Source organism: Papilio polytes, unplaced genomic scaffold, assembly GCF_000836215.1.
Source record: "Papilio polytes unplaced genomic scaffold, Ppol_1.0 DF822178.1, whole genome shotgun sequence".
In the NCBI taxonomy this organism is placed as follows: Eukaryota; Metazoa; Arthropoda; class Insecta; order Lepidoptera; family Papilionidae; genus Papilio; species Papilio polytes.
The window spans coordinates 1,834,120-1,858,830 of NW_013527026.1; the positions used below are offsets into that span (position 1 = coordinate 1,834,120).

At 33.6% G+C, this 24,711-nt stretch overlaps 3 protein-coding genes across 3 annotated transcripts in view; 2 read left to right on the forward strand and 1 right to left on the reverse strand.

The window, feature by feature from the left end:
* The window catches only part of LOC106106630 (putative uncharacterized protein DDB_G0291608), a 27,225-nt gene extending 9,697 nt beyond the window's left edge, over positions 1 to 17,528 (forward strand). Inside the window, exon 3 of the mRNA XM_013287240.1 lies at positions 17,282 to 17,528. Within this exon, the coding sequence (XP_013142694.1) occupies positions 17,282 to 17,428 (147 nt within the window). The 3' untranslated portion in view covers positions 17,429 to 17,528. The remainder of the gene's footprint in view (positions 1 to 17,281) is intronic.
* A 1,322-nt stretch (positions 17,529 to 18,850) lies between these two features.
* LOC106106751 (protein dpy-30 homolog) lies at positions 18,851 to 20,633 on the forward strand. Its single transcript, XM_013287399.1, has 2 exons — positions 18,851 to 19,057; positions 19,147 to 20,633. The coding sequence occupies exons 1-2, from the start codon at positions 18,980 to 18,982 to the stop codon at positions 19,402 to 19,404; spliced, it is 336 nt and encodes a 111-aa protein (XP_013142853.1). The 5' UTR covers positions 18,851 to 18,979; the 3' UTR covers positions 19,405 to 20,633.
* A 296-nt stretch (positions 20,634 to 20,929) lies between these two features.
* On the reverse strand, positions 20,930 to 22,467 carry LOC106106750 (radial spoke head 1 homolog). The gene is made up of 4 exons (XM_013287397.1): positions 22,172 to 22,467; positions 21,857 to 22,007; positions 21,313 to 21,786; positions 20,930 to 21,209 (listed from the first exon to the last, which is right to left on the reverse strand). Exons 1-4 carry the CDS (start codon positions 22,220 to 22,222, stop codon positions 20,971 to 20,973), a joined length of 915 nt encoding a protein of 304 aa, XP_013142851.1. The 5' UTR covers positions 22,223 to 22,467; the 3' UTR covers positions 20,930 to 20,970.
* Between the last annotated feature and the right edge of the window lie 2,244 nt (positions 22,468 to 24,711).

Genomic DNA, 24,711 nt, shown 5'->3' on the forward strand with positions numbered 1-24,711 from the left:
ATCTTTACGCTTGTTGTTTAAGAAAAAAGTGCTAGTTATTTTTTTCATTTAATTTCTTCGAACAATGTGTAATTTTGCTGGATGTATTTAAGTGTTGTCTGATTAAAAAAGTTTGCTGCATGAATAGCGGGAAAATAGTCATAATAACTACGCATTTCTGCGATAATTTTACCTACTTCTAGTTAATTTGGCGTTTTAATATGGCTATTATTCAAATCGGTGGACAATTACAACAAAAATATTTTCTTTTATATTACAGATGAATCTTAAGAATTATCGATAAAAAATTGTTCAAGATATTCGTGTCTTTTATCATAACTATTAGACGTTACTGGTTCGCCTTGAGCTCTATGTCCGATTGATAAATTTCAATTAGAGAATATCTTATAATATCGAAGAATATGCACGTGCAAGCGGCTGTTCATACGATCCTATTAAAAAGCGACGTCAATCAAAAGGCTCATGTTTATTCAATACAATAGCCACTTGTACATTATTGCTTTCAACCTTGTAGAACTTGGCTAGATTAAAAGTGGTAATAGGATAAATGCATTAAAAATACTTGGAAATTAAAATTGAAGAGAAATAAGATGCTTAAGTACCATATGTGTACAATATCGTTGTATATACGTTTGTCCATCTAACTCTACTGGGTAGGTGTGTTGGGTACAGTGCTCCACAATCGAGTTGCATAATGTGGTGCAATTGGCCGCGTATCACGGATCTTCCCATTGTCTAATATTTTGCAACGCCAACCCAGCTGGTTGCAGTCGCCGGTCGCATAACACTTTCACTAACTAATTAGAGCAATCATTTTGATTCACTTTACGGCAAGTCGCATTAAACGCATCTCGATTTCATTGTCTTGTTTTATAGAATTGTTGCTTGCTAACGTAATCTTAAAAATGTTTTAGACCGAAGCACAGCGTGTCGCGGAAGATATCGAAACGAAATAGAAGGCAGTTTGTTCTCTGTTACAATTGGTCCTGTGAGACTTTTCTGTTTATTTAATTTGAAATATTTATTGATTGTTGATTTTAAGCGTGCCTACAACATAATTTCAACAAGATTTATGGTGTTTTCTTATTCTTAGTAGAACGAGTTGCCATGGTCAGTGTTTATGATGGAAAATGTATACGTATCTGGATATTACGCATTCGCATATATACGGATAGCCGCGCCAAGGTTCAATTCTAATGAGCTAACGCTGACTTACGATCTCCTTCATCCTTGAATCGTAAATATGAGAATAAGTAAGAAAACTCGTTTTTATTTATTACATGTAATTTTCTATAATTTTCATTAGTTGGACAGATATAAAGAAAAAGAAGTACTTGCGTGTACTTTTTTAATTAAATATTAAAATAGAACTAACCCACATTTGGTAACACATAATACCAATATACAATGTGTTTTTTTATTAAAAACTTTATGGTAATTTTCCGTTTATTAAACGATTTATATAAAAAATATGTGGTCTGGATTTTTGACTAACAATCAGTACATTCTATAAGCGTCTGCCAAAATAAAACTCGGCCAAGTCTACCGCATTCTCGTTACTTCCATCCCAATTACAAACTTTGAACCTGAGAACTGCATCGAGTGGATATTTCGAATTGATTAAAAAAAAAACAATATGTTTAAAGTAGTACGAAACGTAAGTTATATAAGTTAAATAATATTATGGATCATTTTAAATTAAGACAAGATGTTGTTTGCGATGAAAATAATATGTATCGCACGCTCAACCACAGCTCTGTAATCGCATGAAGAAATACCCATTCATTTCGATTTCCCATTGAGATCACTTTAACACCAACGTAGTTATCATTCTTGTACATTTCAAATTTGTATGCTGTTTGCACGAACATCTAAAGATGCTCAGACCGAGAAAGTTTCAAGTGCAGGTCACTATCAAGTTTTCACGAACCCATAAGATTTTGTAGAGTCACGTGCATTAAATCCGATCGACGAAGCTTCAACCATGTTGCTATTCAATAAGGTACAAATTTTCATCCAAAACGCTAGCATTTGCACGTAAATGTATATCCGTGGTACCATCCGTACGTGAACTAAACCGTGTCGGAGACGCTCGGGACAGATTCGCCAGATGCGATTCGACATTGTGAAAACACTTTGATGTGCATGCGACCTAAAATGTGCTGAATGAGTGTGCTCTAGAGATTTTACTCTCTCTAAACTTTGTACTTTGTATGTTAGCATGACAATGTTCTTACTGTACTGAACTTACATGTACATTAGTTGGAAATTAAGTTTGTTAATTACAGTTTCTGTACGACCTAAGTTGGCAACAACAGTTACCTATCCTTTTGAATTAACCCCACATATTAAGCATTTTAGCAGTAAGTACTTCCAAGTTCTAACTTACCGAAACAATGTATAACTAAATCTTAACACAGCAGATTTCATTCTAATCACAAATAAGGTGGAAACACCGTTTCGCTTTGCCTGCAGGCAGCAAATTGGTAATTGGTATCTTACAAAGCGAGTTGGAGTGATGCCAAGACACGATAACTGCTAGGAAATTATTCTCCATTCGTCCTCTCATGCCTGCATTTGTGTTGTCATACTGGTTCACGTAGGTTTTGACATTTTTATTGCTCCTGAACAATGTGTAACTATAATTGAAGCGCCTAATATCAAGATTTCTAACCAAAGGTTAATCATTTGAAAAACATTTCATGTCTGTTGTTTGAAAATGTAATTGCACAAAATAAATTTTCTAGTGATTTTCAAGGGCAGATTCAAGATGAAATCAAAATTTGTGTGTACTTTTATGTCAGGTATTACTTACGTTTTTTTTTATTTTTATCACAATTTCAATCTAGGTTATATTGATCGTTTATGTTCTTTTTTGGTCCCGTTCCAAAACTTTCTACGGATACTGCATATATCTTTATGATTATTTTACAATAAAATGCGTTTCGACTTCGAAGTAGAATCATTTATGTAACATACTTGTCGATTATCAGAGCGAATGATGTTTTGCTTGCGAAATTAAATTCGCAAATTGCTATAAAAAACTGAACTGAACTGCTGTTTTATTACCTACGAATATCTTTAAACTTATACATTTATTTTTACTATCTTACATTAAATAAATTAAACCAATAAAATATATTTAAAAAGCAGATTGTTATGATTGAAATCAGAATCTTGTTTTATGCTCATTGCAGAAATTATTTGTCATTTTGAATATTTTTTCAAGTGTAATGGTGTGTAAATATTTATGAGTGTTTAATGAAAACTCTTCTAAGCGTGTCTCCTAAGGCAGTGGTTATGAATCATGGCTGCCCGACTGCTCGTCTACACTGTAATGGTTTTTGTGACTAGTAGACGAATGACTACGCTATTGTACGGTTTTTGTTTCATTGTAACGACATACTTGTAAAGTTGGTACACGATATCATACTAACTTTGTATACCTTTTGTTTAATTTTAATTCTTTATTTTACTTTTAAGATATTGAACTAGAATTTGATTTTAGGTGTGTTATTTTATCTCTTAGCTATTTAAAGCTAGCAACATTAAATGTTTGGAAGGCAAACAAATTGTTTCTAACGAAATAATGAACAATTTCTTGTATACAATAACAATTACATCATTTACAGCACAGCTGTATCCATTATCTTCATAGACCAGTGCCAAAAATCTGTTTATCGAAAAATTAATATGAAAAATCTCCAGATGTAACTGTAGTGAATAGTACAAAATATCGAAAGATGTCGGGATTGTGCCAAATGGAAATTCATATTCTTTGCTATAGTTTTACTTTCAATATTTGCTGAGCTTCCAAAACTTTTACTCAATATTAATCATCGTAATTATTTAGTTGCATTAATAGAAAGTGTGCCACTACAGTATTTGAGAATGTATGTATGGACCTAACATCTTATCTATTATTATAATCTATATCTGAAATGACGTAAGAACGTTTGTAGTTTTATTTATCACAATCAAACCTAATTAACGTTACATAAAGTAGCTAATAGGAAAAACAGATTCACTGTCGCTGCTCTGTTCTATACATTCTAAATGACTCTACCAATGCTTATTGTGGTTATTTAGGGAGTAAACATAAGGACAATATTTTTTTTATCTTAAAGGAGAATTTTACAACTATGTTGGTGGGAAATAAAGGAAAGTCGCGAAAGAATCAGTAAAGATATGTAAGGTTATTTTATATCATATTTAAAGTTGACATTATCAAAACAATTTTGTCAACTCTCTCAATTAAAAAAATAGACACAAAAATATGGTCTAATATTTACTTATATACCATTTTGAGGCTATTGCAATTTCATGGATATATTGATAGTCAAATAAAACATGACTATGAGACAATAAACCGCTGTTATTGCCAACCAGTCTGTTAAACACGCCCATGTTTAAAATGTAATGGATCCGTAGATACTGCTCGCGCCCAAACTGTGATGTGACTCATATCCGACCTTTCCCGCATTTAAATTCGCGATGCGAACGACCTGTCCCGGTGTTGTGTCCTTTATAATTGACATTTAATATGTACGTTGTTTTAAACATTTACTTCATGATAGGATCTTAAGGTAATGTTCCCACGGTTGCAATTAGGGCATATAGATTTCAGTCATCTTGTCACGATTTATGCATGATGTTAAAACTTCTACTGATTTGATATAATTCCTTTCAAAAGTTCCATATTAGATGAAGTTATTAGTATGTTAGTCTGCTTATCTTCTCACCATGAGGCCGTTTAAGTGACGTGTCATTAAATTAGCCGGTTGATTACAAACCTCTTGAATGTCGAGCTCTGGCGTTAGATTATCTCATAAGTTGCATAATGACGCACGTAGACATGAGATTATTATGCAGATCAATATTAAAATCATTTGGGAATAGATACTCCGCTTAACTATAGTTTATATTTGAAAACGAGATTTGGGAACTAAAGTTACTCGTAATGCTTTTCAATTTGTCAGGTGTGTTTTTAAAAGCTAAACTAGCAATGTTATAAAGTTTATAGCTGTTAATTCAACTGTGTTTGTATACGTTTTCTAAATTCATACTTATAACAAAAGCCTTACAGGTATTCCATTCCTTAAATATTGACAGCAAAGATCAAAATCTTATTCTGAAAATACCGTATTTGTTTTTGCTTACCCTTAAATGATTTTTCATTCTTCATAGTTAATTGATGTAATACCAAATTTACTCGCTCTGAATTCATCATCAGTATTACTTAACTTCAAATCGAGATTGTCATCTTCGCATTGCCCCAGTGAGATTAGAACTTTCTACGAAATCGTCACGCTATTTCACTGGAGTCAAATTGATAATTTACGGTCGAAAGATTAATGAAGCACACGATCAAATGTGTTCTATGTAATTAACTATCTTTTTCATACAAAATGCATACAGTGAAATTTCTCAATATGATAATATATGGCCATATTGGGCCTTTGTCATCAGAGAGGTTTGATAGAAATTTATTCGCTTACCAGGCGCACATAACAGTGTTAAAGCTAGGCCTCTTTGTACTGAGATTTATTTGCATACGAGTTTTAGTTGCAATGTTTAAGTGAGAATACATTTGTAGAATCTCATTAAGTTATCTGACCGTGGCATAGAGAACAATACTCTGCATTGTTTCATGTTCCGAATACGTTGCCTTGGACTTAAAACAATAAAATAAACATGTTCCTACAATTAATTAAAAAACAAAATTGCACGATCGCGTTGTCCTGACTAAAGAAGTCAGAGTTAAATTGTTGAACTAAAAAACAAAGACATTCTTTCCAATAAATTACGTTCTAGACCGCCTGTTAAGAAAACGAAGGACAATTATTCGCCAAGGGTCTTATTTCCTTGTTTTGTTTTGTCATCGTTGTATTGTTAGATCGTGTCTTGTTTATCGTGATCAATTTTCTTAAACTTGTTTTGACAGTAATAGTTTTTTTTTACATTTTTAAAGCTAAATGGTTATAAATATAACACGAGTGTTGCAAACAAAACGTTCTATTAGTGCAATATCCCATTTTGAAACAATACGTAAAGGCCTAACAGCAATCGGCGTCAGGGTCAGTACGCTTTTGATTTCTTTTTTTCGATCATTTGTGTGCCACTAGAGGTCGCTACACCGGACGACCTGCCGAAAACGAACGCGTGCTCCGCGTGACAAAGTGGCTGAAGGTTTTTGTATGCTACGGATGTGAGACCACGGCTTACTTTGCGGTGTATGCTATGAACATATGTTTGTATACAGGGCTGTGTGTTAAAGCATTGCATTTAATAATAAAACCATGAAAAGCTTATCATTTGTCGTGGTTTAGGCGAAACAATTTATTAACGAATTTTGTTTTATATGTTGATTCTTGTCTACATTTTTTTTAATTTAATTCAATGTGATCGGTATTTTAAAGTTTTATTTGAATGCGTGGCAACCCTAACACGTTTGTAGATAAACACGTATTTCTGGAACGTGCCCCGCTGTTTTTGTGCTGCGCATCTGTCTCGGGTCGTTTTTAGGTAAAATTTTACTTTCCTTACTTAGTTATTGCATCGCACTCTGATTTAATTTCCTAGTCTAATCAACTCCTCTATTCGATTTCCTATTTCTGTGGTTCTCATTCATTTTAGTTACACAGTTCGCAACAACTCCGGAACTCTTTGATCCATTGGAAGCTCATCTGCCGGTTGAATCACTCGCATCTTTTGATATAACTTGTCTGTCTGTCCGTCTATTTATATTTCCTCTTGTGAGAAGAGATTTGTTTTGACGTTACTCATACTTCACTAAAGATCATCTTAATTCAGAAGAATTGAGTATCTGTAAACACTGTCTTAATCAGAGATTAAACGTTGCTATTTATGCTGCTATTTGACTTAATGGAAAAAGAATTTCTAACTGAAAAGACTCAATGTACAGTTTCAATACGTTTGTAAAATTATGTCTTTGCTTTCTTCCAAGTAATTTATTCAGATTAGGGAATTATAGACAGTATACTCTATTTTTTATTTTATTACATGTCCAGTAACGTAAAGTTGAAGCTAGGTCACCAGATAACGTGTAAACATTTGAAAATGTAGCTGCTATCAGTAAGAACAGCCGCGGCGGATTTAATCATGTGATTCACGGGCAGATGTTTGTGTAGCCTGATGGCACCTGCATGAATCAGCCTGCAGTACATTTAAAGCTGCATTTGTGGCAACTTAATACATGCCTTTATTAGAAACTTGCTTTCGCCCGCAACTTAAAAAAAAAACAAAAGTGAGTAGTCTATGTGTTCTTCCAGACTATCCTCTACATCTGTATTAAAGTTCATCGAAATCCGTTCAGCCTACAAACTCTAACAAACATCCATCCGTCTAAACTCGCGTTTATAATATAAGTATGACTAGCATGATCGACTGAATCTCCAAAAACTTGATATATCAATGCAGTGAGTTAGATAAATGTCATGGTAATACCAAAACAGAAATATTAATAGCGATAACAAACTTCCTTAAAATGAAGCTTGTGATGTCTTGACACCTGCTGCGTTATGTTTTTGAAGGCAAAGAACAGATCCTTTTCTCTAAGCAGCTGCTACAGATGTCATAATTATGTTTGTGTGGGACGTCTGTCCGTCTGCAGATGCGGAATGCGCTCGTAAATCTTGTTGCTATATTTAAAAAAATATAACGCTTTAACCTACATACTGTGATTTAATGTTTTTGTATATCTAGATTAATGTGAATGTAAGGTAGTTACATGATATATGTGCGGTCTTATTACTAAAGCATGATGACGTCTTCAATAAGTTATTTTAATTTCATCCTCCTCAACTTCCGTATTGTAGATAAACATTATCTAATATCAAAGATCTTTACCTAAATATTGAAGAATTTTAAATAAATGTTTTAAAATGCAGGAACCAATTAGATCAAATTAGTGAAGCACGTCACAGTTAATCTTATCCTATTAAGAGAATAGTTGAGCGCAACAATGCGTCCGCGTATAGTCTAGCCACAGCAAGCCCTGACAATGCGTGACGTCACCAGCTCGCCTCCGACTGACCTTCTAGCCCGCAAGGACTCCGCGACCGGTCTGCTCTCGTGTGTCCGGATTGTGAGATCGTGAGAGCGAATCTTACGAACAAAAACTACTTTATACATACATGTTTTTCTTCCAAGTACTTATGTGAATATAGTAAGGTCTCACTTTGTCTGGTCTAACATTTATTCACGTCAGATTCATGTATGCTTCTAAACTAATGTTATAAAGAGGAAAGATTTGTATTTTTGTATGTATTAAAATAACTCAAAAACTACTGGGCCGATTTCAAAAATTCTTTCATCATTATAAAAGTAATTTATCTGTAAGTAACATAGACTATTTATTTCTTTTATTTTTAATGTCACTGCACCGAAGTCGCGAGCAACAGCTAGTAGTTTATACGCAGACATGACGAAAAAATGTAGATATGTCGATTGCTCTTTCTACAGCCAGCTTTTAAAAATAATTAGCAAATCGTTTAGAGCTTTTTTCTGCACGTGTTTGTATTTGCATAAATGAATAACGATAGTACAAAACTTTCACTGGCTATTGAAAGAAACATTAAAATGAATTTCAATACAGTACTTTCGTTTCCTACGAGTGTATGCATCAGTGCTGTTGCCACTTCTTGTTTCAGCGTAATCGTTGTTATCTAATACTTATTTTTTGGTGGTCTTTAAATACCTTTGTTGGGTTACTTTGTATTTATACAAGCTGCTTAATTGTCTAGATATTTCCTATTGTTGTAAACTTTCCTTTTATTTTTATCTTGGCAGTGTTTTCAGTCGCCTAACACGCGATAAAACCATTCACCATCTAAACGGTCACGGTTGTAAAGATTTGCAAACATATAGATAGCAAATAGTTTATCATTTTGGATCTGCCCATTTAGTAATGGGTTTTGGTTATTTAAAGGAACAATATTTGCTGTAAAAGTTAACGTATAAACATTTTTAATATCGATAATAATTTAATCGTGCATGAAAACAATTTTGTTGTCACACAAACGATTATTCCGTTATTATGGATAACAGTTCAATTTAGATAGAATCTTAGCAATTATACGGTTATCTGTTAGAAGAGAAAGTTGTCGGTCGATGTCGTACTCACTTTTTAACATTAGGCACGTTTAACAATTATTATAAACTGGCTTTCCCCGTTTATACTCGGCTGGGGTTTAAATGCTAAATTTTGATTGGATTGTTTAGAAAATGGAGATAGTTAAATTTCTTTATAAGTCATTGGACATCTCTAAACATTTGTAAGGATTTTGTTATCTAGTTTTAATCCTTTATCAGCTTTTGTGTTGTTAAAAAAATTGTCATTCAAATATGTCAATATGAACTATAGTTACTTCTTGTATATGAATACAATCTGTTAGATTTGTTTGTTGTAGTAATCTGATTATGTTTTTTTTTTTTATGAAAGCTGTAGGCGACAAATGGATATAAACTGATCTTTTAACGGTTTTCAGATAATTGACTCTCATAAATCGAGATAAATATTGTCATCGCCTTCATATTCAGGCATTGCATATTGGTGTCATATACGTATCGAAAGTTTCGCCAATTATAATTTCGCTGCGAAACGCCGGCTCCACATGTATACCAACTATGTACATTTAACATGATCTTGCCCAATGCAATACCCGAGTTTAACTGTCATGTTTGCACTCAACATATGAATTTATTGTATTTAAATAAAAAAAAAGTAATTCAATATTACATCATAAATGGTCTCGATCAGGATATTTCAATTTATTAATTGTAACAAGTGCTTATTTTTTACAGTTCTAAAAAACCTTATTTTATAGATAAATAATTTTATAAACCTCAGCAGGCTGCAAAACAATATTACAGTGGTAATACCGTACAAAACACCTGCACAGTTTTAATATACGAGTGGACTAACACGTCGACTGTCTGTAAAAGATCGATAGTGTACAAACTTGGTTAACCTTACCGGATCGATGGGCCCCTGCCGTGGGCGGACTTGTCCCATGTTGCCTTTTTCTAACGCCCCCGTAACTAACTGTACCAAATACCAGTACAACGTCTATAAGGGTATAGGGCTTTACCTTTTACGTTTAAATTACTGTTACGAAATCAGTTAATTATGCACTTTTTTACCTCTTTTGGAAGTTTATCTAACTTTATATGGTGGAGTGGTTTTGATATCTTGCTATAACGAAAATGTGTACTTAATGTCATGTAGTGATTTTTTTTTAACGAGCGCTTGTATATTGGTAACTATTGTTTAAAAAATAACATAGTCATACCTACATGCTAAAGATATTGAATTTTGTCTACTACCTGTGTGAGAGTCATGTTCAAAACTTTTCATTTATATACGTCTTTAGTATACAATTTGTTTACTAAAAAATAATTTATAAGACATTAATAACCGGAATAGTGCACCGACTTCCAGCCGGCAATAAACATCCCCGCCTCCGGAACACCGGGCCTTGAATTGAATGCAAAGCAGTGGGTACACGTAGGCTGTTGTATATGCTTGTTGTAGAAGCGCCGGCGCCATTGCTTTCAACAAATCTAAATTTTAGGAAATAAATACCGTCTTAGTTATGATTATAATTACCACTAATGTTGCACGGTTAGACTATTCACCATTGTAGTTTTTAATACTTTTTAATACCTACAATATTTATAATAGATACAATATTTATAAATAAAACTTTTAATAAATAATTTTTTTACCGCTGTTATATCGTGCATGTTGTTTATTTTTTCGTCCAACGTATTAATATTACTTACAAGGTGTGATTTTTTTATATTGCACATGTTTCAAAATCGAAAGTAGGTTTATTCATTGTATTAGTATCATAACATGAGTTTTTTAACGACGTTACATATTTTGCTGCGGCATCCCAATATAATTTAATGACGCTAGTTAATGTAGGTGACCTGGTGATACTTCCGTGGCTGGTGTTCCGATCAAATATCATACAGGAAGGAAAGCCATCAGATATACCTCTCGGTTGCAACGGATACGATTGTTCTCATTTTGTCTTAAGGAAATCGTCGCTAGATTTTTAGATTCAGTAATTGTAATGCTATACTAGTAAATCTGGTTGTTATATTATTCTTTTTATTGACAGTTAGAATAAAAAGAACGAGTAATTATAATTTTCCGAACAAGTTTCAGTGGCAGAGCTTTTTATTGCAGGCATTTTCTGTACAAAAGGTTTGGGTTCCTTATTAAAACTGTTATGATCGCTCTAGTTTATCTCATAAAGCCGAATACACGTATTTTAAGTATGATTTATTTTGTCTTGAAACAAGATTTTAAGTTTTCCGTTAGTTTACCTCATTATCTTCTATACTTTTGATTAGAATTGTAGAAATATTAAAACTGACGACTAAATGTATTTAAGAGCAACCATATCAGGTTTTGATAACAAGTTCTAAACACTTTATATTACCAGTTTTTAATAATTCAATGTTAATTTTAATCTTTGGTAGATGTTCGTGAATGGGTGGTGTTATACTTTTAAGCGCATAATGGTTTCCTGCGAATGCTCTCATTTAGGCAAATGTGCCACATTTGTCAATGACGGAACCAAATATTAAATTAAAAAATGTATTTAATTTTATTATTTTAACGAACCGATTTATGTATAAAAATCGTTTCAATTGATAAAAAAGAGAATAATATAGTTAACTCTGTCCTTTTCAAAGAGAATAACAAGGACAGCAATATGTGTGTTACGATAGTGAAGACTTAAGCTAGATCGAACTAATCGAAAATAAGCAATACTGAGAATAGCCAGACATCAAAAAGAAGTTTTTTTAAACACTTTCTTACAGAATAACTTCCGAGAAATTGTAAAATATCAAACGGGTGAAGCCACGCTAGTTTTTTTTATAGTATCAGTACACGCCGGTGCGGCACCAGCACTAATAAGGGTTTCCTTTGAAGTTATAACACGATCGATTGTTGACGCAACGGTTCCTTGTGCACCATACTAAACGCAGCTAAGTTGAAACTTGCAACCAAATATGCAACGGGCAATGTTTACACTGTAGTTTACTGAGAATTCAATACTAGGTTTTCGTGGAATCATTAAATTCGATGACAATGTAACCGTGGTTTTAATACGTCGATAGTCTTGTCACACATGCTTAGTTTGTAAGATAACATCTTCTATAGATTCTATTTGATATGTAGCGTGTTAATAGAGTTCCAGTTCCTATTAACTTGTGAAGCCCTTTGAATTTAGCGTTTTCATAGTCAAAACGTACAGTGTTGGTAGTCCAAGCGTTTGACTAAACAAAGGGTTAGATGACCAGGATAGGCAACTCACTTTTAGGACATATACGAATGAATACTTAATTGAATCTTAAAACTTCGCTTCGTAAGCGCCGCTTACAATCTGACAAACGTCAAATTTTTAATGGAATTTGGAGATGCAAGACCTTATCATTGAAGACGCTGTTACATATTTAATGTCGTTTCAGTAATATGCTGATATTCTCTTCTTTTCAAACTAACATTGTGGTAAAGCTTTAGTATAAAAAAAACTGTGTTAGTCACTTCAGTCTCGGTGGTTACATTTTGCATGAGTAAACTTGCTTGGTCATTTCCTAACCTCTTAAAATAATTAAAACGTTTTCATAGTTACCAAGAAATAAATCCTACATTGTTTTCTGCTGTTTCACCTAATGTATCGTAGAGTATGCACGTAATCCATTAAATCCATTAAAACAAGGGTGCGGTAAAGATTTATGGATATTTTGTACACAGTTCAGGGCGGGGTTGGAAACGTTGTTGCATACTGCATTGTGTTTTATGAATAGCTTCCTCATAATTAGTGTATGATACCATTTATAGGCATTTACGTGTTCACGCATTCTTGTATGCAAATAAGCGATACCTTACAAATGCAAATGCGTGGAAATAGTAAAAAGTAATATATACTGATTGTGAAGTATGTAACTGGTTCGAATTAATGTTAGCGAAAATTTAAAGCTGTAATTAAACAATACTGAATAATAGTTTTATTTTGTAAACTGTACTTACAGTCGGCAGTAGGCGTTAGTGTTGATTCAGTATGAGAAATGTCTCCCTTAGTGACCAATTACCGATTGTAAGTGGTATTTAATTATACAGATGATTAAAAGTAGTTCGGTTACAAAGTTCACTAACAAATTCTTAAGCCTTCGTCGACCTTATGATATACAGCTATTCCAGTTTCAATGTTTTCCATGTTGCTTCACTCTTTGTTTTCTTTAATACGTATATAGAATCGTAAATTTATTTCGTAGTTAAACTTCTCCTTGACACATTTCCTCTGGGATTACGAGCAGAATGTTTATTTGGATCGGTAATAGCGCGGCGGGCATTTGCCGATTCTCGATTGTTTACTTACAAACGCTAATCAACGTTGTACGTCATCACTGTGAACGAATTCAATAAATATTTGCTACGTGTAGAATTAGCACTAGGTAACTTGTTGATCAGACTAAATTACTATCGCATGACTTAGCCTTCCTAAACATTAGATTATCGCAAATATCGAAAAGTCAAAAATGTATGGAATTGAGAATATACATTACTTCTTTATTAAATAACTAGCTATTGTTTTGTAATGGTGAAAGAATTTTTTAAATAGTTCCTGTCGTTTTTGAGTTATTTCAATACATATAAAAATACAAATCATTCCTCTTTACAATATTAGTATAGATAAATTTTATTGCCACTACGTCAAATAAAACAAGGGATTTATCATCAATATGAATAAATCCGCGTTCCTCTTCCTCCTAGTAAACGCTGTGTATGTCGATAACACGATTACAATGGTAATTTAAATTGTACAATGCAATTGTAATTAGCAATTTTTTTTTTACTAGTTTTAGTCCACGACTCAATCAGAGGGAAATATTTTTTTAAAAAGTGAGTAGCATACATATGTGTTCGTCCACACTATCCTCATCTATACTAAATTTCATCTAAATCCGTTCAACCGTTTAGGCTACAAACTTTAACAAATATCCATCCATCTAAACATTCGCATTTATAATATTAGTAGTAAGTATGATTAGTATGATGTAATAGTTACTAATTTATCCTCAATATCTAGCATATTTTTAACATACATTTTATTAAACTCATGTTTTAATTGATTGATGTGATAGCATGTTCCATATTCATAATCGCGATACCAGAAATAGAATCTCTTGAAGTATGACGTCAAACGCTGGAATATCTCACATATGTAGGCTGTAAACCTGAAAACCTTTATGAGAGCTCTTGAAACGCTCTGATAAAATGAGGCATTTATAATAAATGTCTAACTTATATACTGATTTTCTTCTACTCGGGGTTAAAAATCGTGTACCAATAAATATTGTTGATATTTCCAGCATTAGGCTACTCAGTATATCCGTCGAATTCCACTACCTTTACATTTGTATTAAAAAATACTTGTTGTTCAAAGAAAGTGAGGATTGACACTCAGTTTTTTTTATAATTTGGGTAATTACAATTTTGAAAATTTATGTAGTAAATCTGAGATCAAATACAATTACAAAATACATTATGTTGCTATGCTAACGAGATACGTTTATGCGCATACCTGATGTCCGGCGGATCGTGCGGACTCTAATATCCACTTTCCCCCTTTCCTGACCAATCTCCTCGGGAATGCGAGAAAAAGTTTGCCGTCACGTTTGACTGGTGACGTCACGCGAGATTGCTAGTCTAAGATACGATCCCTGCGAGATCTCTGCAATTTATTTACTATAATATTCATAAAATGAAATATTTCCAGATAGCCAACTTGCAGTTTCTTTAGTCCGAAGCTCGAAATACAGACTAAACACTTGCAGTTTATGGTATTTTGAAAAACGTTCGAAGCGACACGCTAATTGACTTTTGTTGTTAGTTCTAATTATAGTTTGTTGTGAAAATGTCCCGCTCTCTCGGCCCGCATGCCCACTCTACCGATTAGGCCGTTAACCTGTCATAGGTATAGACTGTTATTGCCGTTAATACTAGAAAGTAAAAAGAGATAAAAGGAAGACTGGAAGAATCCAAACATCAATCCCAGAATTCGCGGAAGTAGACTAAACTGGTTTTTTTTAAATAGTATAAGGTGACATGAGTAAGTGGCCACTTGAATTCGTCAATCTGCATTTGTTTTGTTTGATGAGGTCTGAAAACGAATGTTTTTAAATAAGAGTAATAAATAATCACTCAGAAGGCAAAGATGAAGCACAGATTCATAATAATTTGTAACAATTTATTCAAATTGTAGGCGTAATTCATTAAAACACGCGTAACACGATATGATAATTGAATTGAGAACAACTATTAGAATCTAAATTAAAATCATTAATGCATTAAGATTACGAGTTCGATTTCTAACGGCATATTTAGGAAAGAAAACCCGATAAAACGCCGCTTTCTTTGGCGTATAAAATTTTATAGCTCTAATATCAACTTGGGCTATGTATTGTCGTAATAAAAGTTACACTATAAATACTTATTCGCACGCGAAGTGATACAACATTTTTAGTCTTCTATTCAGACTAGGTAATACTTAAGTTAGGAGTTTTTTAATTTGTATTATTGAGAAATCAGCGGTTATTTATATTTCATCTTGTGGCAATGCGTTATTAATGCATAAGTGTATGCATGTATTAGTTATTAGAGCATAACATAATACTTGGCTACAGACGCTTATGTACCTGATTTGAAACTTTATTGTATGTTTTAGACTGATTAGTGGAATTTCTGGATGTAGTTACTACTAGTCTATTGTTTTCTGTGTAATAAATATAAGGTTTCCTCTACTTGCTCTTGGTCCTGAATATTTCGTTCTACAAGTATACGCTCGGCCTATACAACTTAAGTTTATCAATTCTACTTGTACCCTTTACTTATGTGAATTAACATAGTGTAGTGCCATTATATGTGCCTGTCAGCTGGTGCCGGACGTGACAGGTGTACGGAGCACAAACGGTGCGCATATCTCCCCGAGCGGCGACCCACATCGGCTACGATCACAGCCTTTTAAGAGACAGGATCTGTAAAGTGCGCGCATTCCCATTGGCAAATTAAGACGAACATTAAGTACTAAACGGAGAAGAATCAATTTTACTTCAGTGATTGCATTTAGGATTGTCATTTTTATCGCGCCATCGAAAAAAAAATAGTAGGTACACCAGCGGTTCTTTGTCTAGTCCGTTTCTCTATATTCAATGGACATCCCGCATTCCTAACGTAATCGGTGAACGCTAAGGCCGACCACTTGTCGCCCAGTGCAAATCGTACGCTACCACTGTACCTAATCTAGACCTCTATTTATATTGTATAACTAACTTAAATATTGAGCAATTGAAAGTCCATTGCAGTTACAATCTGAACAGTTCGATGTTTACAGTCACTGCAAAGTGCTATATAAAATAAATAACAATATGATAGTCTTTCCAATACTTAGAGAACTTGTATGGTCAGAAATACGTGGCTATCTCCATTTTATTTATAAAAACAGAAGTATGTTTAGTTAAAGATGTATCGGCAGTGGGTTTGTCTTTAAATGTTAAGTAGTACCTCCGTTTAGTACTTATTCACGACTCTTCACGGTACATGGCCAAGCCCCGTGTACCGCTCCTTGACCCAGTATCAGCCCGACAAAACCACGCATGAATGACTTAATAAAACACCTATCCTTCAAATGTCAACCCTATTATACTAATATCAACATAAACAACCGGATTTCCTTGAGAAAACTAAACATAAGTACCCTTGAGAAGCAATAACAGAAAATAAAATGATTATTATTTGTAATAAAGGTTAAACTTATAATAACAAATGTAATATTAACCCTGACTACCTATTAATATCTTCTTACCTTCACTTGCAAAGAAAAGTTCATTTAATCCAATAACGGTGTAGCAGTCATAGGGTTAACAATTAGGTAACGTCTGATTTACCAGAATTCTATTAATACAAGTGCTTTATCATTAATTACCTATGAATTCCACGTTACAAAGTTGACTGTCCTTGCACACGTTAGCTGTTTTGTTTTAACCTTCCTGTTCCGGAGTATTTCTAAGCTATACAACATGAAGCCATAGATCGTTTTGTTTATGGCATGAGAATAAGCTACTAAACAATTACAACGGAAAAACAATAGCCCATATGTTGGTCTAAGAATATAAGTTTGTTTTTTTTTTAATTGAGACAATTGTACAAATTTTCAAATAAGTTTTTGTTTTTTTTCAGGCCAGTCTTCGTCAGTTGGACCTCTGCCTACTATCAGAGCTGTGGTCTCTGAGCGAAGCAATGGCGGCCTGGCGAAGACAGCTGGAGCGCGCGCCCCGCCTCCGCCCCGCGCCGCCGCCACCGCCCCCGCACTATCTGCGCACCTAACTACTAATAAATTTTTGAACGAATTACCCTCGCTTTAGTACCCACATCCTTCCACCGATGTTTTTGTCAAGTACAATATTAAGAAAAATTAAGCATTTTATTTATTGTTTTAATTTTACACATAAGATAGTACAAGGATGTTCAAGAAATACACCAATTTGAAATAAACTTGTAGCCCTACAACCGTTTTAATTTGATTAGAGAATAAGCAAAATTGTCCATTAAAAATATCTCATGAATAGTGCTCGCTAAAATTTATTCATTTTCGACCTCATAAATGTATCGACTCTTCACCTTTTAAGTGAAAGATGAGTTGGGTCATTTACTTTTTAAACCCGGCATTGCTTGAGATTGTTTTGTCAACTTGTTTATTAACAAAACATTTTTAAAGTCAAGGGCAAAATTTCGGACGCACTTTTAAATAAAAACAAAAACCAAACAATGCTTTATGGTCCATTGTTTTTTAATTCATAGACAACAGGTAGAAAAGTCATTTCCTGTTTTTATAAATCCGTTTGAGTAATTGTAAAATATTTTGCAAGATGTTTAGGAAACTAGCAATTTAGGTACCTGACTAAACAGATAAACAACTTTGCTTGGTATTCGCAAAGTCCTTATAGTCCTTGATATTGGATGCAAATGATTAAAATGTAGAAAATATGCAATAACCTACGTAAATAATAGAGTGTGGAAAAGTGTGTTATATATATGGTGTGAATTTTAAATTAAGTTTTATTGTTAATTATTAAGTTTTTTAAAATAAATGATAAGATAAATGTTACAAATTTTTTATTCCTCATAAATCTCGTGTAAGCCTCAAAACGACAGTTTTAGATCAAACATATTTTTGGTTACAATAGTTCATATTCAACCAACTATTCCAATGTACCAGAACGGGAGGAAATATATTACAAATTAAAAATGATCAAATAATAATTTAGAATGTAATCCAAGAATGTACAATGAAAATGCTATAAATACGTACTCCACTAATTTTTAAAATATTAAGAATTTACCTAACACTGCTGAACAAGGTTAAGGAATCATGCAAATAATTTGTTCATATTGAAGAGCGTAGACCTTCAGAAGGAAATAGCGCTACTATAGCGTGTTCTTTGCTTACTCTTATTTATGGATTTTCTCCGAACTAGGTAAAAATAGTATTTTGATTGATTTTTAAAGTATCAAAAGTAATTTTAAGATGCCAACATTTTTTTTTATTTCAACTGAGTTGAATTGTTTTTAAAATTGAATTATAAAATCTATCATCGGAATTCGGAATCAAACATCGAGTTACAATGGCTGTCAAAAATATTGACATTGTCTATTTTTTTTATCTGTGACTTACCTTTTCATAAACTGTCACTTCTATGAACTCAATAATCTATGGCTGTCATCCTGTTTAAAAAATCTTTGAACTTTGAGTTGAGTTGAGCCATTTTCTTTTATTTTTTGTTAATCAATTGCAAACAGGGGTTTATTTTAATTTATAATTTGAAGAGAGTAATTTATTTGTAAAGCCGGTTCTGTGTCTATAAATATCTGCAACCGATGTCAGAAACCTCAACAACAGTGAGTCAAGCCGCTAAGGACGAACAGCCATCAACGAAAATACCTGATTCCATAAAGGTAATAAGTGTTTTTAAATGTTCCTATGCATCATCCAATAAATCAAAAACTCATTGAAATTTTAGCTGTAATTTAATTACAATTTACAGAAAGTTATAGCCATGGAAAAAGAGAATGAAACGAATGCTAATCGAAAATCAAGAATAGATCTCAACGCACTGCCTACGCGCCAGTACCTAGACCAAACAGTTGTTCCTATATTATTACAAGGGCTATCAGCGTTGGCCAAAGAGAGACCACCAGATCCCATCAGTTATTTAGCTGCTTATCTACTTAAGAATAAAAATACATTTGAAAATAACAATGCTGGATCTAACAACAATGCAGCACCAAATTCTCAAACATAGATAAATTTTAATTTAATTTAGCATAATATATCCACAAGGTGATCGTTAAAACTTTTAGTTTCATCCTTATTAATTGGCAATAAATTTTATCTAATTGACCAAATATATACACAGAATTTTAATATGAAATATAATATACTTCTCAGTTGCATTCAGAATAAAGAAATAAACCATGTCTTGATAATGAATATTGATCTCGATAAGTTTTGTAACTCGTTTCATTTTGTTTTTAGCAATAAATAGATAAACTTGTTGCCAATTTAAATGGATATTTTTCTTATAACAATTTGTGTCACAGACAATTGTGTAACCTAACTTTAGCCAATAAATTTAATTGTAAACCATCACAATTACCATTTAATGTGATGGTTTACACAATATTGTATTTTGTATTATAAGATTGAAGTATAGCAATTTGTGGTCTGTAAAGAGGTCACAATAGCATATCAACCTCCAACAAGTGCAGATTCTCAACCTAATGTGGGTTCGGAAAAAGCAGTATGAGTGAGCCCATTAAAGTCCCAATAATACTTAAATGTTAAATACTTTTCTGTCCTGCATTATTTCGAGTCACCATAAGTTTAGGATAGTGTTGTAGTACTTTTGTACATCCCTAGTTATTGTATTCTTGAATGTTATATTCCTAGACTTATCCAACTCAAGTGGAGTCAGTGCACAAGTTTTTATTAGCCTGAATGATTTGGCTTAATTTTTATGCCTCTCGGAAGCCTGTGACTACTCTACTCTTTCGAAATATAATATGCAGACTGAATATATATGTATACAACTAATTGAATAAATATTACAGATAACTTAACTCACATATTCCTTTGGCGGATCCAAAACTGGCATGTGCTGGCACTGTAAGCTTGTTTATGAGTTAAGTTCTCTCTAATTTTTTTTTTGATAATGTCTCACGAAAGTTTAAATAATTTAATTACTAATTGATATTGAATCTAGAAAGTCCGAAAACATTTACAATAGTCTCTATTTGTATTTTCTATCTACTTCCTTACATGTTGATTACTTGTGAGTTAAATGACTAGAATATTTTACTTTAATGAACTTATTTATGGCAAAAGAAGAAGGTTGTGCCAGTTTAATAGCATACTTTTGTTATACTTTAATGAAGTTTTGGCAGATGTTTTTCTGAACTATTGACTGTTAATATACACTGTGTCTAATAATGTAGGCAGTAATACCAATTGTAATAAATATTTAAGTTCTAATTCATATTTTTATTTATGTTGGTGTTGTCAACATATGCAGCTGTTAAAAAGTTTATATACTGAGTGTGTATACAAATGGCATACAAAGTGGTGGAATCATTATTAAATATGCTTTAACTGTACTTATTAGACCAGCATTAAAATGCCTACCAACCATTATCATTTGTTGAAACAAGTTCAATGACAATCATGAAGGAAGCTCGTTTATTTGCAAATAATTTGTATTTGTATTTTGTAATTTTATTACATAAGATATCGGATAAGCCACATGAGGTGAGGTGGTATGAAAAAGTTAGTTAATATTATGTTTTTATTTGCCCCAATCATGTCTCCCTTATCAATCTTTCTGCTCCGCTTCTTCGATGAACTGCTGTCGATGCAGCAGCCAGGAATCGTTGTCGTCGCCCTCGTGCTCGGAGGCGAGGGTGGGCTGCTCGAACTGCATCAGCTCGGTGCTGACGCTCTCGTGTGTCAGTGACGGCACAGAGTCGTGTACAGGCAGCGGGACAGGCTCCGGCGGAAGGAACTCTGCCAGGTAAGCTGTCACGTTGCGTGCGCGCCACACTGATATCTTACCTACAAACATTGCACAAAGGATTTGATTTACCCATATTTGCAGCTCGATATAGAATAGAAATGTGGTTCAGAATATTAAAAAAAAGAAGTTGATTTTATTTACCAGCTGTCTCATCCACTTCTATCTCTTCCTCGCCTTCATATTTTCCTTCCTTCTCCTCTTTTTCCTCTTTCTCTTCCTCGTGTTCTCCGTACTCTTCAAATTTCGGGTCTTTGATCAGCTCGTAGAACCCGTGCTGCATACAATTAGTATCGAATACGAAACAGCCAGGTCCTTTAGGCATACCTTTAAACCATGAGCCGTGGAACCGAACCCGCGGGTACATGATCTGGCCAGGACCTTCAATAACACCATCAACCCACGTACCCATGAATTTAACTTGGTATTCAGCGTGAAAATATGTCCCCAGTCCATGGCGCTTGCCTTTGAACCAAGCTCCTTCGTAAATGTCACCGTTGGGGTAGTAATATGCACCAAAACCTTGCTTCAGGTCATATCTCCAATCGCCTTCGTAACGGGACCCATCAGGGTAAGTCATTTGACCGACACCGTACTTCATCGCTCGACGCCATTCACCTTAAACGAAATAAAGTGAAACTCAACTATCATACGAAATTAGGGGAGCCTCAGTTTTTTTATTATTTACCTTCATAGCGCGCACCGTTTTTGAACACATACAAGCCCTTCCCGTTTCTGAGTCCGCGACAGTAACAGCCCTGGTAGAAGTCTCCGTTAGGCAGTACGGCCCAGCCCTCGCCATGTCTCTCGCCTTCGATATTCCTACCACCGACGTAAATCTAGAAAATACATACAAACATTTTAAAAGAACTTCCGCACCGTCAGTTAAAGTGTTCTGCTATTTATTTTTATCAGGCGTCTATTGAAGTGTTTTTATTGTAAGGTTTTTAACATAGCATAGTATGGGCTTGTATTTAATATGTAAGTACAGAAAGGTCATTACGCCAATAGTATCCTCATCTTCGCCTCTGTCCTCTCCTTTCATTTCTGGCATATTTATTCACAAATATATCTAGCGTTCTCCAGATAAATATTCGTACAATAATCCTAAACATGTAAATTAAAATGACTTGAAGTATTATAATTATGACATGTGACAGGTATATTTTTTTGTTATTTTAATGACGTTTGGGTTTTTAAACCCTGTCTGCTATGGAATAATAACGTAATCTTTGTAACAACTACTAGATATGCCCTGGTAACTTCGCCTCAAGAGAACACTCATGCAAAATCGCTAACCGTGAATTTACACTGCCCAATTTTGTACAAAAACATCGACATCCTTTTCATACTCTTTTGAAAAACAGATATAATAATATGTTCACTAACGTTACATTAAATTAAAGCATCTGACTGCCTTCTATTACATATAGATTCTTTATTATTTACAGTACCAACAATTCGATTTCGTTTAAACCACGAATATTTAACGTTTTATTATAATTTTCCTTTGCCTTGCAAACCAAAGGTGCATTAAGAAGTAGAAACTAATCTAAGTCATTTACACAAGAAATAAAACAATGCATTTTTACATTATAAAGTCCGTGTGACGAAAAGATAGGCTTGACGCTTTAAGAATCATTCGCTACGAGCTACAAGTCACTGCCCCCCAACAATACATAGGAGCGGTCATTCGCATTTCAAAGTTACAATCTTACAATGTAAGGACATTAAATTTGTCATTTATTTCTTCTATTAGCGCTATATACTTATCCAAAGGCGATATTCATTTTAGTAGTCAAAAATATTTTTATTCCAAAGAAAATGCTTATCAACATGTAGTCCATAACGACACGTGAAATTAAAAAATAATGAAAAAAAAAAAACACAGCCTATATTACAAGTGGTACATGGTAGAAGTTTTGAAATCGGCCCAGTAGCTTTTGAATTGTGTCAATACATACAAAAATACAAATCTTTCCTCTTTATAATATTAGTATAGAAAACCGTCAAATTTTTTTTATTATCTATGTAGGTCGAGACAAATTGAAGGCATTTTAGTTTTTCTCAGTAATTTATACATCTATTTTAAATTTAATACAAAGGGTAAAAATAAACCAAATTAAACACAAATAATTTATTTCCATTCATGTTAAGATTAATAAATTAATAACATTTCTAGAGAAGTGAGTGCAGTGGTATGAAATCAGAACGTGTAACCGTAAGTTTTCACTGCCCAAACACTCAAAAACATCTCGCTATCTCAATGGTTTCTAAGAAAATGAGGAATGGCAATGATTTTGTGCGCATTTTCGCTAGTGAAAACTCACGTAAAAAACGGATATATGGTTGACTAGATAAGCAATTCTCTGTATGCACAAGCTCTATTTAATGAACAAAGTAATTCAATTTTTCTCTACTTTTTAAGAACAGCTTGATTGCAATCGTATCATATTACATAAGGACAACATAACATACAATCAAACGCATGTATAATAAAAACAATTAACAATTTTTCGACGCAAATATTAAAAAAACAGAAATAAAACGTAAATTTGTAATAAGCAGTGACATTTACATTTTTATAAGGACATGATTAATTTTCAACAGAAATAACTCTACTTATAAAGTTTAGTAACTTTATGTATGGGCATCCTAAAACTTTATGAGTGAACTTCCTTTTTTTTCCTGCGTGACACACTTATGGAACAATACTATTTACGGATGGCTCATGCACTCTGCATTGTTTACAAGTAAACAATAAAAAGACGAATACTAATAACAATTTTTAAGAATTATTCACACTTATAATAAAAACAGTTCAACGTTAGCGTCATTAGCATGATTAAAACAAAATTTCTATACTCAGAAATAATTATGAGCTTGTAATATAGCCTCATCAACAAAAGCTCATATAAAGCTTAATTTAATTTAACCATTATAATATTTAGTTAAAAAATCTATAAAAAACATTTCGAAGAGCGAATCGAGAAGTGTCCTTAACAAATAAATATATCTTAAATCTAGATGAACTTAGCACTATAACTTTGTACTTTTAGGTATCGTTTTCCGTCATATTTTCCTGTAATCACTGTTTGTAAAGGGCAAGATGTACAAAATATCACGGTTGTTATTTTTATAAAAACTACAAAGTTCAGTTACACACTCGATTAATAAACAAGGTCGGCGCGAGTCTTTGGGTCACGAGAGTCGACACCGGCGGTGACCTCGATAGGGTAGGATTCCACTGCCGATGCTCCGCGTTTGTCGACTTTTTACGCACTTTCATCGAACTTAGATACAGTTTCACCTCATTAACATCAAAAAGGAAACACTGAATGTTTTATAACCACTTTAACGTTGCGGCGCTTGCGGGGGCGCGTCCTCCAATTTTCCCCAAACCACATTACACATCTCTCGAACCAAAGCCTGTTCCCCCGTGTCCAGATCTGGTGCCGGCCTTCTTCTCTCGCGCTCTACACGCTCTCTTACTTCCAGCACTTGCAAAGCCCGCACGACTGCCTCCGGTCTTTCGTTTAGACC

Bases quoted from the DNA above. Each gene is read 5' to 3' on its own strand.
- LOC106106751 (XM_013287399.1), top strand. From the start codon at position 18,980: ATGTCAGAAACCTCAACAACAGTGAGTCAAGCCGCTAAGGACGAACAG. The intron at 19,058-19,146 runs GTAATAAGTGTT...TACAATTTACAG, and splicing joins AAATACCTGATTCCATAAAG to AAAGTTATAGCCATGGAAAA.
- LOC106106750 (XM_013287397.1), bottom strand. From the start codon at position 22,222: ATGCCAGAAATGAAAGGAGAGGACAGAGGCGAAGATGAGGATACTATT. The intron at 22,008-22,171 runs GTAATGACCTTT...TGTATTTTCTAG, and splicing joins AAGATGAGGATACTATTGGC to ATTTACGTCGGTGGTAGGAA. The intron at 21,210-21,312 runs GTAAATAAAATC...CAATGTTTGTAG, and splicing joins AGAAGTGGATGAGACAGCTG to GTAAGATATCAGTGTGGCGC.